Source organism: Anabrus simplex, chromosome 5 (genome assembly GCF_040414725.1).
Source record: "Anabrus simplex isolate iqAnaSimp1 chromosome 5, ASM4041472v1, whole genome shotgun sequence".
Lineage (NCBI taxonomy): Eukaryota > Metazoa > Arthropoda > Insecta > Orthoptera > Tettigoniidae > Anabrus > Anabrus simplex.
Genome location: NC_090269.1, coordinates 47,086,858 through 47,104,141, shown reverse-complemented (window position 1 = coordinate 47,104,141; position 17,284 = coordinate 47,086,858). Strand labels below are relative to the sequence as shown.

The 17,284-nt window shown below is 34.9% G+C and overlaps 1 protein-coding gene across 4 annotated transcripts in view; it reads right to left on the bottom strand.

Annotated features, from left to right (window-relative positions):
- The window catches only part of YME1L (ATP-dependent zinc metalloprotease YME1L), a 138,254-nt gene that overhangs the window by 73,662 nt on the left and 47,308 nt on the right, over positions 1-17,284 (bottom strand). For all 4 annotated transcript variants that reach the window (XR_010860163.2, XM_067146883.2, XM_067146881.2 and 1 more), the window contains one exon: positions 2,108-2,202. Coding sequence is in view for 3 of the 4 variants with exons in the window: in XM_067146883.2 (XP_067002984.1) it covers positions 2,108-2,202 (95 nt within the window). In the remaining variant the exon portion in view is untranslated. The remainder of the gene's footprint in view (positions 1-2,107; positions 2,203-17,284) is intronic.

The window sequence follows — 17,284 nt, the reverse complement described above, 5'->3', positions numbered from 1 at the left end:
AATGTAGAGTTTGAGGGATGTTCCACCGTTCAACACATTACAACAATTTATTCAATTATAAGAAGTCCGGTTTCGACTCCATGGAGTCATCATCAGATCGCAACTCTTCAAATGGCTGATCAGCACAAGCGGATACGGAACACCTTCAATGCACGTTTCCATAAGCTAAGGCCATACCATCACCATACTACAACAACAATAGCGACGACAGTTACAACTACAACAGCAACTATTCCATATTGAAGGATGTTCCCCCAGCTCTTCAACCAGCTTAATTCTACTAATAAGTTCATTCCATCTATCATAAAACACTGCAAGCTCATGTAAACTAAAACCAGCAAGTATCCTGATTCAGGACCGACAATTAAATTCCATGTTCCACTAACACATGGTAACAATTTTAATATAGACCCAAGATCTCTCTTAAATACTAAGCATCTGAGAGCAGTGTGTAACTTCAGCTGTTCACCAAACGTTTCATGTGATATGTGGTTGTAATAGTCAACAAGTCTTTGTTTTTCGTTTTTATTTTATAAAAAAAAGGTTCACATATTCTGGTTGATTGTGACAAGACCGCTCGACAAGTCTATGCCAAGTTGTGTAAACATACAACAATATTTTACTCAGATCCAAGAATAGTAAAGTGCCAAGTGTTTTGCATTGGTGTATAAACTTTCAATCAATTAATTTCAACTGCGTTAATGCATTCGTTTCCAGTAGACAGAAGCAGGACCAGCAGTTCTATTCTGTGTTCCACGAACACATGACAATTTTTGAAACCAAAAACCAGAACTTTAAATACCAGGTAGTTTATCTTTAACATTCAATGTATATTTATTTCACTAGTTTAGTCAAGGGAAGCAGGACAGTCAAACCCATAAACGTTCTTGTAACGCCAATATTTCATTTGGTTATTATTTATACATACATACATACATACATACATACATACATTATCATTATAGACTGTTATGCCTTTCAGCGTTCAGTCTGCAAGCCTCTGAGAATTTACTAAACGTCGCCACAATCCTCGATTTGCAACTAGTGTTGTGGCCTCATTTTGAGGGAAGAAAAAAAGATTAATGTTTAAAAAAATGATAGGTTACAATTAACCATGTTAAATGGCATGAACTCCATATAAATGGTGATGAAGAATCGAAACGGAGTATTTGATGAGTGTGTTATCAAACAATCAAACAATGCAAGTGTTCCCAGTGTTCTGTGTGCATGAACGCGCGACAGTTTAGACTAGATCTATGTCTTTATACATTTTGCTTTGTTGTGTGTATTTCATCCAATTTTTTTCAGACAGAAACAGGACTGTTAAATCCAAGAATGCTCTTCGAGAGCCAAGTTTTCCACATCATTATAAGTGTCCTTATTGTGTTTTGTATATATTTTCAATCCAGTACATGTAATTCCAGTGTTCCATGTTCTATGAACACAAGACTGTTAGAGCCAGAACTGGGAACTTTCTAAGCTCCAAGTTCTCCTTGCCAAGTGCATGTTACATTTCTAGGTAATATCTATCAACTCAATGATGTATTTCCAAGCAACCACCTATAGGTGCATGGATTTTTCATTATGATGATTGTTATCAGTTTCCCCTTAATTTAATTTTCACCAAGAACTGATGATGACACCTTGGAGTCGAAACCGGTCTTCTTATAATTGAATAAATTGTTGTAATGTGTTGAATGGTGGAACATCCCTCAAATTCTACATTATTGGTTAAACGTCAACACGGAAATGAAGATCATAACTTACGATATGATGAAGCTGTACGCATAAACTGGCTTCGGTGGTGGGGTCATGTGAGGCAAATGGAGGAGGTTACCTAGGAGAATAATGGGACTCCATGGAGGGTAAGAGAGGTAGAGGGAGGCAAAGACAATGGCGGGTATACTCGGTCTTTAAGGATTTAAAGGAAAGAGGTACGGAATTGAATGAGGCCACAGAGCTAGTAACAGAGGACTGCGGAGGTATTTAGTATATTCACAAAAGCTTGCAGGCTGAATTCTGAAAGGCAGAACAGTCTACAATGAATTTGTACACTATGTATGTATATAATAAATGCAAAATTAAGAAATAATGGTAATGAACTTACACCCTTCACATCATCAAATGTGACATGAATTTCTTCAGGATCCACTTCCACTTGATTGCCAAGCTGAATACGGAACATCGAACCGCTTGCACTAGCTGAAAGAAAAGAAAGGTAGTGTAGAATCTAAGAAATCTTAAAATACAAAATTAAATGTACATTTATGTAGAAAATTGGATATGATCACTTTCATATGTGATCCATAACAGAACATGAACAATGCTTTTAACAATGCTGTAGGATAGGGTGAATTTCACATGACAGCAAAATTTAAAACATAATATAACAATCCAAAAGTACTGTATTCATTTCTGAAGTGATTTAAGGTTGTTTGATTAATTTGCAAGTATATCGTTATTTTCTTGTAAAGTGCATTACGCCCATGTTGGTGGCGATTCCTCATTGTTTCTGTAAAGAACAAAGATTTGTTTCCATAAAATAAAAATTAAGTGAAAATTACTGTTTGGCTTATTTTTCTACACAGTTACAATAATGGATGCTCCTGGCATCCATAATGCTATACAATCATGAAAGGATGAATTTCACTGATCTGTGGTGGCCCCAGGAACTGCATGACAACTTGCCTGGAGCTTAAGAATGGCAAGGAAGTCACTGAAAGTGTAAGAGACTAGAATGCAGGCTTAGTTCAATTAGCGCATGTTCTTTACTCTGCAGAAAGTTCAGGTATATTTTTACATAAATGTACAAATAGTTTACAATCCTCGAAAGCCTCTGTACAATAATAAGTAATTTTAACATTAAATAAAATACCCAAAGCACAACATTCTATTAAGGACCGAGCAAGTGGCTGTGTGGTTACAGTCATGTAGCTATCAACTTGCATTTGGGAGATAGTGGGTTCGAACGTCAATGTCGGTAGCCCTGAAGATGGATTTTTGTGGTTTCCCATTTTCACATCAGGAAAATGCTGCGGCTGTACCTTAATTAAGGCCACAGTCTCTTCCTTCCCACTCCTAGCCCTTTCCTGTCCCATTGTCGCTGTAAGACCTCTCAGTGTTGGTGAGACGTAAAGCAGATTGGAAGAAAAAACAAAACAAACCAATGCAACTGCTGCCCAGCCAGATGACCAACAGAACCTGGATTGCTGCGTGGTCAGCGCGATAACATTGTCAGTCGTATTTGCTTGGCTTGCGCAACTGGGTCGGCTGCTTCTTTTATCTTTTTTTAAAATTTTTATTTTTACAAGTTGCTTTACGTCGCACGGACACAGACAGGTCTTATGGCGACGATGGGATAGGAAAGGCCTAGGAGTGAGAAGGAAGCGGCCATGGCCAATCTTAGGGAAAAACGAAAATTAAAATGCAACTTATGTGACGTGATGTTTCCAGAATGTACGTTAAAATAGTGTGTCCACAAGCTAAATTGTGAAAACACAATAATCCATATTGCTTTAAACATAACAGACAGAATGTAGAATGTGTGCAGGAGTCAAATGTGGGCTCTAGTTGAAAATGCTGATCAACTTGTTTACAAATGTAGGTAGTACGTTATGTTATGCAAATATGCGAGGTATAGAATGTCAAACTTGACCTCCGACCAATCTATACAGATAGTGGAATTTGTTATTATTAACATGATAGGTACATCCTGCTGCTTTGGAGTTGCTAACTTGTCTGTCAGTTCAATTCAGCTTGTGGGCACTCTATTTTAACGTACATTCTGGAAACACCACGTCACATAACTCGTCTGTCAGTTCAATTCAGCTTGTGGGCACTCTGTTTTAACGTACATTCTGGAAACACCACGTCACATAAGTTGCATTTTAATTTTAGTTTTTCCGTAAGATTGGTGATCACCTTGGTGCTGTTTTTATAGAAAAACATTTACTACTGTTTTTAAGACGAAGATTCGATAATAGTTTCAGACACAAGGTTTTTAATGGACATTGTGATAATTTTCAATGCTGATATCATCACGTTTTTTAAGTGCTTTAATGTTGTTTTTTATATGTAATGTAATTTGGTTTTTAGACTACTTTAATTTTAATTTTGACTATTGTCTTTTTAATATGTTTATGACTGTTCACGAACACCATTTTAAGATTAAAATTAATGGCGAAACATGTCCCTTAGAAGAATTAATTGTATGGAAGTGTAAAAGGTGATATGTATTGAATAGGTGGATAGAAATACTTCTTATTATAATTGCTGTGAATAACATCATTCAATATTTAAAGTTAAGAACTTCATTTTGGTCCGTATTGAATCTAGATTTACACTATAAATTGAGGATAATTATGTCCACCTTTTCAATACAATGTGACGTCATTAACACATCACGAATTTATTACTATTAAAAAAATTGGGACCGGTTTCGGCATTATTTGTATGCCATCATCAGCCATAGGAAACTTTGTGACAAGGCTTAAGTACAATATTAACATGACTTACAACATACATATATATAAAAATTGAACATATTCTTACGTAACTATTAAAAATTTGGTGTACTCAATAAAACTTAAGATTAAAATTGGTAGCATACTGTCCCCTTCAAAAGTGGTAAAAATCATTTAAGGGAGAATATTTTATTTCTACTGTGAATTGGAACATTATTTTGTGAACCAGGAAGGGAGTTTTAGCACGTTGAGTCGACTAGAACCAGTTACCAGGTGCATGAAAATCCCAGTTGAGAGCGAGCAAGAGGAAACAAGCAGATACCACTAGCCAGTTGACCTTCAAATCAGCCGTGAACACCACATGATCAGGCGAAATATGTGTCTAACACTCGATCAATACTGGCGAGGTTATATGACGTATGACTATGGCAGCCAATCAGGTGATAAATTTCGTGTGAAGTTAATGAAGTGTCCAATCGTGTATAGTGAGAAGACGCACCCCTGTCTTAAGACGGTGAATTATGGATTTTCCTAAGGAAACTTTACGCTGGATTTTCTACCTCTGAACGCGATGAGTGGGGTTTTATTCTGACTTCAACTACAGACGTGAAAAGACGCACTTTGCTCACTGGAGAACTTCGCCTTATTTAGAGCTTCCAACATGTTACAGATAGCAGTTCAGACATTCACAGATTCTATTTACAATTAACTGAAGATATCAAAAGATAAGTTGCTTTTCCATCTCGTCAAACATCGGTGTGTGTGTTGGACCTGTCTCAGACTTACAGTAAATCTCAGTTTCAGCTTTCACAAGAACTTCTACAGAGGAGATTATTGGTTCGAGCGCAAGTCAAGATGCCTGTCTTCCTACAATATGAATGGTGTGGTTTCCAGCGCGCCAACGTGTCCTCAATGAACGAGTAGAATGTGAAGCAGCTCAGACGGGCGAGACCAGGATCGATGGTGCGTAACGTGGTAATGCACTAGGTCATCAGCCCGAGTTCTACGATTGACAGTCACCACCAAGTAATATTTAAACATTGTTATTCTTTCTTTCTATTTGTAAAATGTAAAGTGTAATGATATAGCCTCTACTTATTTGCTTAGAAGAATTTCTATTAGTTAGAATTTTTTCCGTCTCTTCTTTCTTGGTGAAGGTAGTTTGAGATGATGAGTGTGTGTGTATTTTGAACCTATTAGCTTGTTTTTGAGTGAATGTCATCAAGAAATGTTTCAACTGTTCCGAGTTCATTGTGGCAGGAGAAATAAAAGTAACACGACCTCAACGTTAAACTAGGATTATTTGAATAATTTTTATACTTGAATTGAGATCAGATGGGACAGTAATTTCGTGAATTCCATTATATCAGAGTTCATTCCTCGATTATACGACGTATGGTTGGATTTCGAGCCCGATAGAGTCATCTGAGATATTGTCGTGCAGTAGCTTTCGCATGTGTGATCTTGCGCGGCCAGGAATAATAATAATAATAATAAAAATAAATTAACCTAATTATCGCGTAAAGGAACACCTAAGGTCATGAGCATAATAATAATAATAATTATTGAATAAGATTGATGTGTGCTCATTTTGTATTAATTTAGGCCTGGGAAATGGCAGTATCTGACCGATACATTTATATATTTTTGCTGTGCTATTATAATTATTTGACTGGTAGATGGATATTATGGAATTTAGCGGATAAACTGTGCATCCATTATTAAGTCAATTTAAGAAGAAAATGTGTTACCTGACATGATTTCTTCGTTGTGGGCGCAGATTAATTGAGAGCCACAATTATGGTGGAAGGATAAAAATAAATATTGCAGCTCATGAACCGCGTGCACATAATGTTAATTCTGACCTGTGTTTAGGCAATTTTGTCGATAATGTTTGGATGATTTCTGCTCGTAAATTTTCCCTGAACATCGTCGTATGACTGAATTCTTCGATAAAGTGATAATCATTGCTCTATCACATCTCAAGTTGATGAGAGGAAGTTCCCACGATATTGTCATCATGAGAATATTTTCCCTGACTTTGAATAAACATGAAAATAATAATCAAGGACTAGCATTCGTGTAAATATGTATATAATATTTCCGTGTACCTTTGTGTGAATGTAGTGTGCGTGATTTGTCTATGTTTTGCTCATTGTAATTTTACGGTCCATATTTGTGACGATGCTCTTCGCTGTTTTCGTGGATTTTTGGCCATTTTTATGCCAACTTCAGTGGTTCACTATTTAACAGAATATAAATCTTTAATGAATTTTATTCGTTTTTAAGGAAGAATAGGGTCTTAACTAGCGAATACATATAAATAAGTATAGGCCATGTCAGTGGATTGAATTCACAAAAATAGAATTTGTAAGCATGACATAACCAATTCTTATCAATCAATGAGTAAACGTAGGTTGACATGATGTCAAATTCCAAGTTATTGTGTGAAGATCAACTACTGAATAATTATGAAAAGGAATTTATTAACTAGTTTAAAGGCTAAGGAAGACGATTCAACCATAATTTCATGGGAGAAAAATTTTTATTTAATTTTTAGAAAGGAGTGAAAATGATCATTTTCAAACTCGATTTAAATGAAGTCCATTGAGGAAGGAAATTTTTATTTTCAAATCATTTAATTATTAATGGAAGAGATAATCTCAAATTAATTATTATTAGTCATTTAATTAATTTTTAACTAAAATCTAAATATTATATTTACAGACTCAGGCAATTGCTGTTCCATTTACCGATGGAGTGTCCATGTTAGTAACGACATAAAAGAAGATGAATCTTACGAAAAGTTCCTAGATTTTGTAAATTATCTGTAGAATTTGAGGAGAGCAGTAGTTACAATAAATGTGTGAAACCTATTTAGCTTTCTTTCATTTGCCACTAGTTCATCATCTATCCCTGCACTAAAAAAAAATTTCCGCACAGCCGATAAGCGAACGATCTACCCCAGGAGATCCTCGCTCACCGGCCGAGCTGAGCCCGGCATGACGGGTGCAATACTATATGCGACATACTATGACTTATTTCTTCTATACAATTTTTTTTACTAAAGTTAATGCTTTTGTCAAGTTTTTTATAAATATTACAAAATGCTAATTGAGCATCCAGTTAAAAAATTTTTCAATCTTTGAAAACTTTTATAACTACTAGGCGTTTAAAGACAATTGTGCATTTTTGATCAAAAATACCTAAAAGTGACATGCAGTTAAAATGAGTTCGCTTACTATCAAACTGGAAACAGTAACCTATTTGTACTAGGTATAGTGATATGTTACAATATAAGTCTTTGGTAACTCTATGTCTTGTGTTAATACAGTTTGGTTATTTAACAACAATTCGAGTAAAATTATAAGTTCGGCTGATATTATTTTAGACTTTAAAACATTATTTGTCCATTATAGAGGTCCCTTGTAGTAAAGACTTTTAGTGAGCAAAACGGTTCCTCTTAGAATTGATTACAGGTTCACTCTGTTTTAGGTGGAATTTGAATTAAATGAATTTCTTATTTCGTAATATAATGTCGTTGAGCAATATTCATATACGTAATGTTCCGTCTTTTATGCCAGTGTTCTTAAAATGTAGATCGATTTGATAGGAGTGGACTGGTGATATCATCAACATGTATGCAAACAAAAAAACAGAAAAAGTACTACCAATAATTTCAAAAAACCTACATACCCACAGCAATCTCAGTCAATTAGAAATAGCAGATTTTATGACCATCCTTAAACTGTTAGTTAATAGGAATTATTTCACATTCGACAAAGTGATATACAAACAAGATGGACTGGCCATGGGGTCACCAGCATCTGGTATTTTGGCTGATATATATTTGGATTTCCTTGAACATACTAGAATAGAAGATAAGAAATTCAATAACATTCTCTTGTGGGCAAGATTCGTTGATGATATGTTTATAGTTATGGACCAGCACATTTCAGACGCACCCACCACCCTGGTACACCTTAATAATATTGATCCAGATATTAAGTTTACAATAGAATCCGAGGACAACAGAGTCCTTAACTTCTTAGATTTAACCATCACTCGGCTCCCGCATTCCTTTAAATACAGGATCTATAGAAAACAAACACATACCGCTACAACCATTCATAATGACTCCATACACCCACCCTGCCAAAAGCGGGCAACCTATAATAGTATGATACACTGGGCTTTTAGTATTCCCATGTCAAAATCAGACTTAAATAGAGAACTAAAAACAATACGTAGTATTGGAGCCCATAACGGCTATAATCGTAGTTTCATAGAACGAATAATTTATAAGTTCAAGCACAGACCGAAATCAAACCTTCAAAAAGAAATAACTAGACCAAAAGTCTACTCAACATTCACATTTAATCCTAACATCTATAGAATTACAAAAATATTCAAGAAAAATATCAACATTTCTTTTAAAACCAACAACAGAATTCTTGACATATTTCATAACGCTAAACTAGTCAACGCACCAAAGCCATATGATAAATCGGGCGTATACAGATTTCACTGTAACAGCTGCGATAGTACATACATTGGACAAACAGGGAGATCCTTTAAGGTTAGGTATAATGAGCACGTCAACGCCATTAAATATAGGAGATTTTCAGGTATAGGACAACACATAAATGACTATAAACATTGTTTTCATGACATCAACCATGATATTGACGTCGTAGAAATAATGGGAAAAGGGCCCTTACTTGACATAACGGAACAATGTTTCATATCATTGGATCAGTATTTCTTTTTTTTTTTTTTTTTTTTTTGCTAGGGGCTTTACGTCGCACCGACACAGATTGGTCTTATGGCGACGATGGGATGGGAAAGGCCTAGGAGTTGGAAGGAAGCGGCCGTGGCCTTAATTAAGGTACAGCCCCAGCATTTGCCTGGTGTGAAAATGGGAAACCACGGAAAACCATCTTCAGGGCTGCCGATAGTGGGATTCGAACCTACTATCTCCCGGATGCAAGCTCACAGCCGCGCGCCTCTACGCGCACGGCCAACTCGCCCGGTGATCAGTATTTTAACCCTAACTAAAATCTGAATGAGGTATCTGAAAAACCCACGATATTGTTTGACACGCTCATTTCAGTGATCAACAATTTAAAAAGACCAATAAATCAACCAGTACACAAAATGGTGCGCAATATGCTCATCTACCATCCCCTCCGTAATCCACGCCCTCCCGACCAATAACCTCGCATTACCGCGATCCCCCTTCCCCTACAAAACATGCTCCGCCCCTCTTCTAGCATTCGTAGTCTGTTATCTGCCTTTCCAGTAGACAGTTCCTCTCCGGCTTTATTCTCGACAACTTAGTGCTTGAGGTGAGTTTCTATTTAAATAGAAATAGTGCCTTCTCAACTTAGTCATTCTTATGTTAATACGTAGTATATATTTCTTTTCCCCTAGGTCCGTCTTGGATCGAGATATTTCTAGAACCTCAGAGACCTTGAATGTAATGGTCCAAGAAATTTCGGTTCACCAGTCCACTCCTATCAAATCGATCTACATTTCAAGAACACTAGCATAAAAGACGGAACATTACGTATATGAATATTGCTCAACGACATTATATTACGAAATAAGAAATTCATTTAATTCAAATTCCACCTAAAACGGAGTGAACCTGTAATCAATTCTAAGAGGAACTGTTTTGCTCACTAAAAATCTTTACTTCGAAGGACCTCTATAATGGACAAATAATGTTTTAAAGTCTAAAATAATATCAGCCGAACTTATCATTTTACTCGAATTGTTGTTAAATAACCAAACTGTATTAACACAAGACATAGAGTTACCAAAGACTTATACTGTAACATATCACTATACCTAGTACAAATAGGTTACTGTTTCCAATTTGATAGTAGGTGAACTCATTTTAACTGCATGTCAGTTTTAGGTATTTTTGATCAAAAATGCACAATTGTCTTTAAACGCCTAGTAATTATAAAAGTTTTCAAAGATTGAAATTTTTTTTAACTGGATGCTCAATTAGCATTTTGTAATATTTATAAGAAACTTGACAAAAGCTTTAACTTTAGTAAAAAAAATTGTATAGAAGAAATAAGTCATAGTATGTCGCATATAGTATGCTACCAATTTTAATCTTAAGTTTTATTGAGTACACCAAATTTTTAATAGTTATGTAAGAATACGTTCAATTTTTATATATATGTATGTTGTAAGTCATGTTAATATTGTACTTAAGCCTTGTTACAAAGTTTCCTATGGCTGATGATGGCATACAAATAATGCCGAAACCGGTCCCAATTTTTTGAATAGTAATAAATTCGTGATGTGTTAATGACGTCACACGTCAATAAAGGTCGACATAATTATCCTCAATTTATAGTGTAAATCATTCAATATGGAACAACCATGAGGGTAATGACCTGTAAATTTCCAGTGTTGTCGAAATAGCGCAATTAGATAATCAAAATACAAAAAAGGTATCTAAAATCGACATGTATTCGTAGAATATTATCAGATATCCTCGTGAAACACCTTGGGACTGCCACTTTCCTACTAGGATACCTAATTAGGTGGTCCAGGTGTGTAGATCCTGAAGCAATTTTGTCGTAGGCAGGAGCAGAAGGGATATGTCAACAAGCTCACTTACATAGCTTGTGAGAAATCACTACTCGTCTATCAACTAAGTTTGAGTATCCCCATTTGACCTAGGCCCTGCTTACACACACAAGATTATCAAACACCGGATAAGACAACAGCAAAATGTGATGTCAACAAGTTCTAATGTTAAAATTTTTAAAGAGTTGCAATATCATAACACATAACAAATAACAGCGCATCAAGTCGGACATTTTGTGGATGAACAAAATAATAATTATGCCTAATCTCATTTGGTTTCAAGAGTGTACCATAATTTCATTTCTAAATGGTACAATATGTGAAAAAGTTTCTGCCAGATTTTAACAAAATCTTTTCATGTTCAAACAACAAAAATTTTAAGACAATCAGCAGTTTTAATAGATTGTGATATGCAGTTATACCTAGACCAACTAACAGACATCACATTTTTTAATATTAGAATTTTTAATTTCAAACTCCACATATTGCGATATCATATGTCTTAATTATACCACGTAATATACAAAAGAATTGTATTTAATAAGGTTTCTTAAAGATTGTTATTAATAAGTTTTTTAATGGCAAATCATATATATAAATTCTAGATCAATGTTACCAATCAACCTTGTAAAGACATTAAGGCTGAAGATGTTCAGGAAATGAACGAAACATGTACTATGTGTTAATAATTAGGCAATAAAATAAGGATGAGATCCTAATTATGCATTGCTTGTTAAGTATTAAATAGGTGGAAAACTAAGTTTTTATTATTCTCCTTTTAAACCTAGGTTAGGCGACGCTGTTTCAAGTAAGAAAATGTTTGCCTCTGGAGTGATGATATTACAATTTTTAAAAATGAAACTGAATGTGCATGTTCAGACTATTGGAATTAAAAAATATATGCTAATGAGTAAGCTACTGCTTAGGAAACATCCGCGAAAATATTCAAACAAACTGATTGCTGTTTTAAACCGATTTTAATATGTTTTTGTGCGAGTTTGGTATCTCTCCCAACTTCTATGGAAAATCATGTATAAAGTTATAAGAACAACTTGAAACCGAAGCGGTTTTGCATTCACCGACAAAAATAAGGGTTAACCATGGGCTCACCATTAGCAGGCATTATAGCGAACATATTCCTTAATAACACTGAAAACAATTTCTTAACCGACTAAGATATGTAGAGGGAGACAAAGTTTTAAGAGGTATGCAACTACACTGAGCAGCTAAATTAATGGATCACTTTAATTTTCTAAGGAAAAAGCATGTTAAACTGTGAAACATTTGTTTTATTATTTACAATGATCATTTTGTGAAAATATTATGTAAGTCTGTTATTGATAGCCCTTTCAGACTGTGTACGCATAATTGTGCGGGTTCGTATTTTATTTATGTCTGAGCTTATTTGAGGTTTTCTTGGCGCTAGACCGGACTGCAGTGATTGTGTGGGACATGAAGCATGTACTTCAGTTGTTTTTATTTAGCGCTTGGCCACCAGGGGGCAGGAGGAAGAGTTTAAAAATGCAGTTCATTGGCAAGGTGGCGGAAAGCAGTAAAGCCTAAAGTAAATATTTATTTATTGTGTTCATATTAATCTAGAAGCTTCTCTGAATATCAGAATGTAATCTATGAAGTGTGTAAATTGTTTAGCAAACGTAAAATTGTGAACTTATAACACTGTACGTAACATCATGAGGTTTTGAATGTTGATATGCACAACTGTGCGGGCTAGGTTTTCCTACAGGCAATGCATGCGGTGGTGCTAGGTGCTGCTACAAAAAGCACTGTGAAAGCAGAATTTGTATTCTACGTGAGAAATGTAATGTATAAGATTTTAATTGTTTTAAATAGTTCCACACTGTAAAATAGAACATCTGATCATGTACATGTGTATATTCACATGTGCTGAGCTGAATTTTTAAATTTTTTTCTTTTTTTTGTAAGTAGTAAATTAAGTCCTAACACACACAATTGTGTGGGAACTGTTTTTCAGACGATAGTTCTTATTTTGTAAAATAAACTGTTAACACGTGTATTTGAGAGCATTTTAGTAAATTTTTGACGTACAAAAATTCAGACCTCCAGTTTTCTTTCAGGTCTAACGAAAAGGTGCTGCCGCCACACGGCTGTAAAAGCAAACCTCGTCCTCAGTGTAGAAAATATAATGAATACTTGTGTTTAAACAAAGATTTTAATTGTTCCACACTGTAAGATAGAACATCTGATAATGTACATATGTATATTCACATGCACTGAGGCAATTTTTTTTTTTTTTTGTAAGTAGTGAATTAAGTCCTGACACGCACAATTGTGTGGGTGCTTTTTTCTCAGATGTTAATTTTCATTTTGTAGAATAAACTAAAATTATATGTATTTAAGAGCATTTTAGTCAGTTTTTAACGTATAAACAAAAATTCACACCGCCAGTTTTCTTTCAAGTCTGAAAGGGATAATGTTTTCATGAAAATAATCAGTGTAAGTAATAAAACAAATATTTCACAATTTAACATGCTTTTTTATTTGAAAATTCAAGTGATCCATAAATTTTGTCAGTCAGTGTAAAAGAAGCTACAGAACTGGTTACTAATAGAGGAATATGGAAGCACGTACTTAATTCGCAGAGGCTTGCAGACTGAATGCTAAAAGGCATAACAGTGTACAATGAAGATGCATGTATGAGATAATGATCCATAATCTAGCAACTACATTTCCATATGTATGAGCCTTCAGCAATTATTCAGTTGGGTTCAGCAAATAGCAGAGGTCTGTTATCTGATGATAGTGCAAAGGAACAAATTTGTTAGGGCGTACCCAAGCATTAATTTATTTGATTAAATTAATGAATTTATTTATTTTCAAAGAACAATCTGAGCAAAAGCTGTTTTTAGTGCAATAAAGGTCTGTCGCTTAGATAGCAGGGGCAGTTTAACACAATAGTAATCTTCAGCACAAACCGTACAAAGTTGTAACTATAATTCAGTGTATAGGGAAGATATCTCCTTGTTTTATTTTTGTTCCTGTGTAAATAATGTAGGATAGTACAATTTATGTTAATACAGGCAAGGATCTCTGGAAAAGGTGTGCTTTCTACTGAAAGTTCGATTTAAGGTAAACCCTCATTTAAGGTTAACCCAATGAGCAGTACTACCGTGCAGCGCGTGGCCCACGGGAGTACTGCCGTCTATTTACGTTCTCGAAGTCTGCGCCTGAACAGTATCGCTGTCTACTCACGTTTCATGTTGAATGTTTGAAATTGTTTCGTGACATCATACTGGCAGGTTTTTAGAACAAAGTTGAGGGATGTTTGACATATTCAATGAACTTTATTCCATGTTTTATCACGTCTCGTATGTTCTGTGAGGAAGTTCTGTCGAAGGATCCGTAGTTACGTAACCTAAATTCTTTCGCGATTGTGCTAAAAATTACGATAACACCTGGGAACTGTTTTCTATTGTTGTTTCCGTTGAGTGCATTGAATGACTATTCCTTGACAATACAAATTATTTTTCTTTACACCCATCTCTGGTTTCCATAGAAACAACCACTCTCTGATCGTAAACAAATACACGTCGTAATGGCGGGATCGAATCGAGGATGCGAGCTTGCTCCGCAAGATATAAGTAATATTTTGAGTAACGAGGGGTCTGATGATGAAATTGATATTTATGATAGTGATTGTATTGTGAACGATGAGAGTGAAATTGATTATTCCTCGAAAGACGACTACATGGAAACTGAAGACGAAGTGCAGCACTCCACTGTCGCAACGAAGGCTAAGCTGTCACCTGTTCAAACCGAAGGAAGAAATTGGAGTTCTGAAGGCAGATTCCTTCCTACGCTTTCTGCTCATTTTCATTCATCAAATTTAGGGGTTAATGATAATCTTCATTTGAATGATAATGACAATAATTCAAGACTTGAAGTGTCGATTTTCAAAGAAGTTGTTGATCGTAATGTTATGAACTTCACAGTGTCAGAAATAAACAAGTACTACTCATTCGTTACAGAAAATACAGATGTGAAGGAAAAAGTAAATTCTTTCTTGAAGGAAAAGTCAAAGTTACATAAGTGGCAAGCTATAACCTAGAGACTCCTTATGTTTTCCTGGCAACTGTTTTGTTTTGTTCATCATTTGTACTGGAAAGGGTACGGAAGTTGATCACGATGAAAAACTCGACTGTCTGGGTCAGTACCATATCCTAAAGATATTTTGATGGGTGAAACTGTTGTAAAATCAAGTTAGTGTGTTGTAAATGGTACAAACTTGATCACATATGGAGAGTAATTAAATTTTTGTCAATTTTACTAGTCCTTGCAATATTTTGAGAAAAATATTTTCTACGCCACTGATTTCAATTAAATTGAAGGTATCAGTTATGTACCATACGTGTAAATTATGCATTTATTAATAGATAAAAGTTAGAATTAAAATAACTTAAAATCAAGAGTTCGAAATTTTCAAGAAAAAACTCACTCCAGGGGCCTATTGTACAAAAGTATGGTCTTGTACATTACAAGTAAATTCTTTATAAACTAGTACAAATACCAGAGTTTCTGTTCCACAAAAGAATTTTCTACAGTTGCACTTTACTACTCCATACTTACAAATGACCAATGAATTTTTATGGGTGTGTTCCACGAAAGCACTAGTACTTGTAACTTACTAGTAAATTGGGAAGTATTCTCTACCAGTGAAGGGACAATAATATATAAATGTAGTAGTGCTATTTAAATATACAGATACATTTTGATGAATATGTGGTCTAGCAGTAGTGATAGTGATGGTGATGAAAATGAAAACTATCATCTGTATAGGGAAAGAATAAACTTCCAGTTTCACACTGTATTTGAATACAATGAGCATTTTAGGTTAAGCACAATACAAATGGTAGAACTTCTTATGGATATTGGGCATAGGTTAAAACATCCTACGAACAGAAATAAATATCTCTCTGCTAAACAACAAAAACTAACAACAATGCATTGGCTGGTAAATGGTGGTCAGTACCATGGTATTGCAGATATTCATGGGATGGCAAAATCTTCAGTCTGTAGGTCAATACATTCTGTGGTGGCTGCAATAAATGATATCAAATTTCCTCAAATTGTTTGTTGGCCTGAAAATACTGAACAAACATATTCCAAGAAGGACATTCATGGAATCATTAATTCCAATTAATTCCCATCATTAATTCACCTTTTCCCGTCAAAAGCTCCATGAGCTTTTCTCAAGTCAAATATTTCCATCCAACCATTTATTTTGTCTTTTTTTTTGTTTCTTTTTTTTTTTTTCAGATTCTTGCTGAATGCACCAAAAATAATATCTTTCCTTCTTAATGAATAACTTCCTTTCTCTTGACACCATTTTAACAATTCATGCAAAGTTTGCTATTTCGTAACAGTTAAGTTTGGCAGCCGAATATCGTTATTAGTGGCATCTGATTCCTAATGAGAATTAAAAGTTTGGGAAAAAAAAAAAAAAAAAATTATATATATACAGGCAACAAACAGTAGGTACCCGGGTTGTTTGTAATATTTCACATGTATTACAATTAAACAGAAGTATGGCATGGTTATATAGGCTTCAATTAAAAATAATTTAGTATTTGACTTCGCACTTAAGGGATTGCCAGACTGACGAATGCGCGTGGCAAGCGGGAGAAACATACCTCAGTGTCCATGACCTTAGCAGAAAAAAAAAAAACCCCTCTGCTACTCTTCCTCACAGCACTTGCAAAGTCTGTGGCACTATACAAATCAGTTAGCCAGGACGAACGACATTTTGTGCGTATTTCCGCTAATAATTTTGTTAATAGATACAGAAAATAAAGGAAAGAATTAGCTGATAAGACAACAAAGCTGTGCACAAATTGCTTTTTTCAAATAATTCATATACAGTGAAACCTCGATTCTCCGTTTTTGGAGGGACCTGGGGGAAAAAACGTACGATACGGGAAATCGGAAAATCCGGGAACGAATTAAAACCGTCAACAGTTTGACTGTACTTCACAGTAATGAAATATATATATATCATTTTATTTGTACAAAAACGCCTGCATTAAATACATTAGTTTAAAAACTTTATATTTTAAATTCAGTTTTACCGAGAAACTTCGTCACTTTCCCGTGAAAACGTCTTTCAGGCCAACAACTTTAATCAGTCAAACTCATCGAAAAATATTCTACTAAATAAGTTATCAGAATTATAT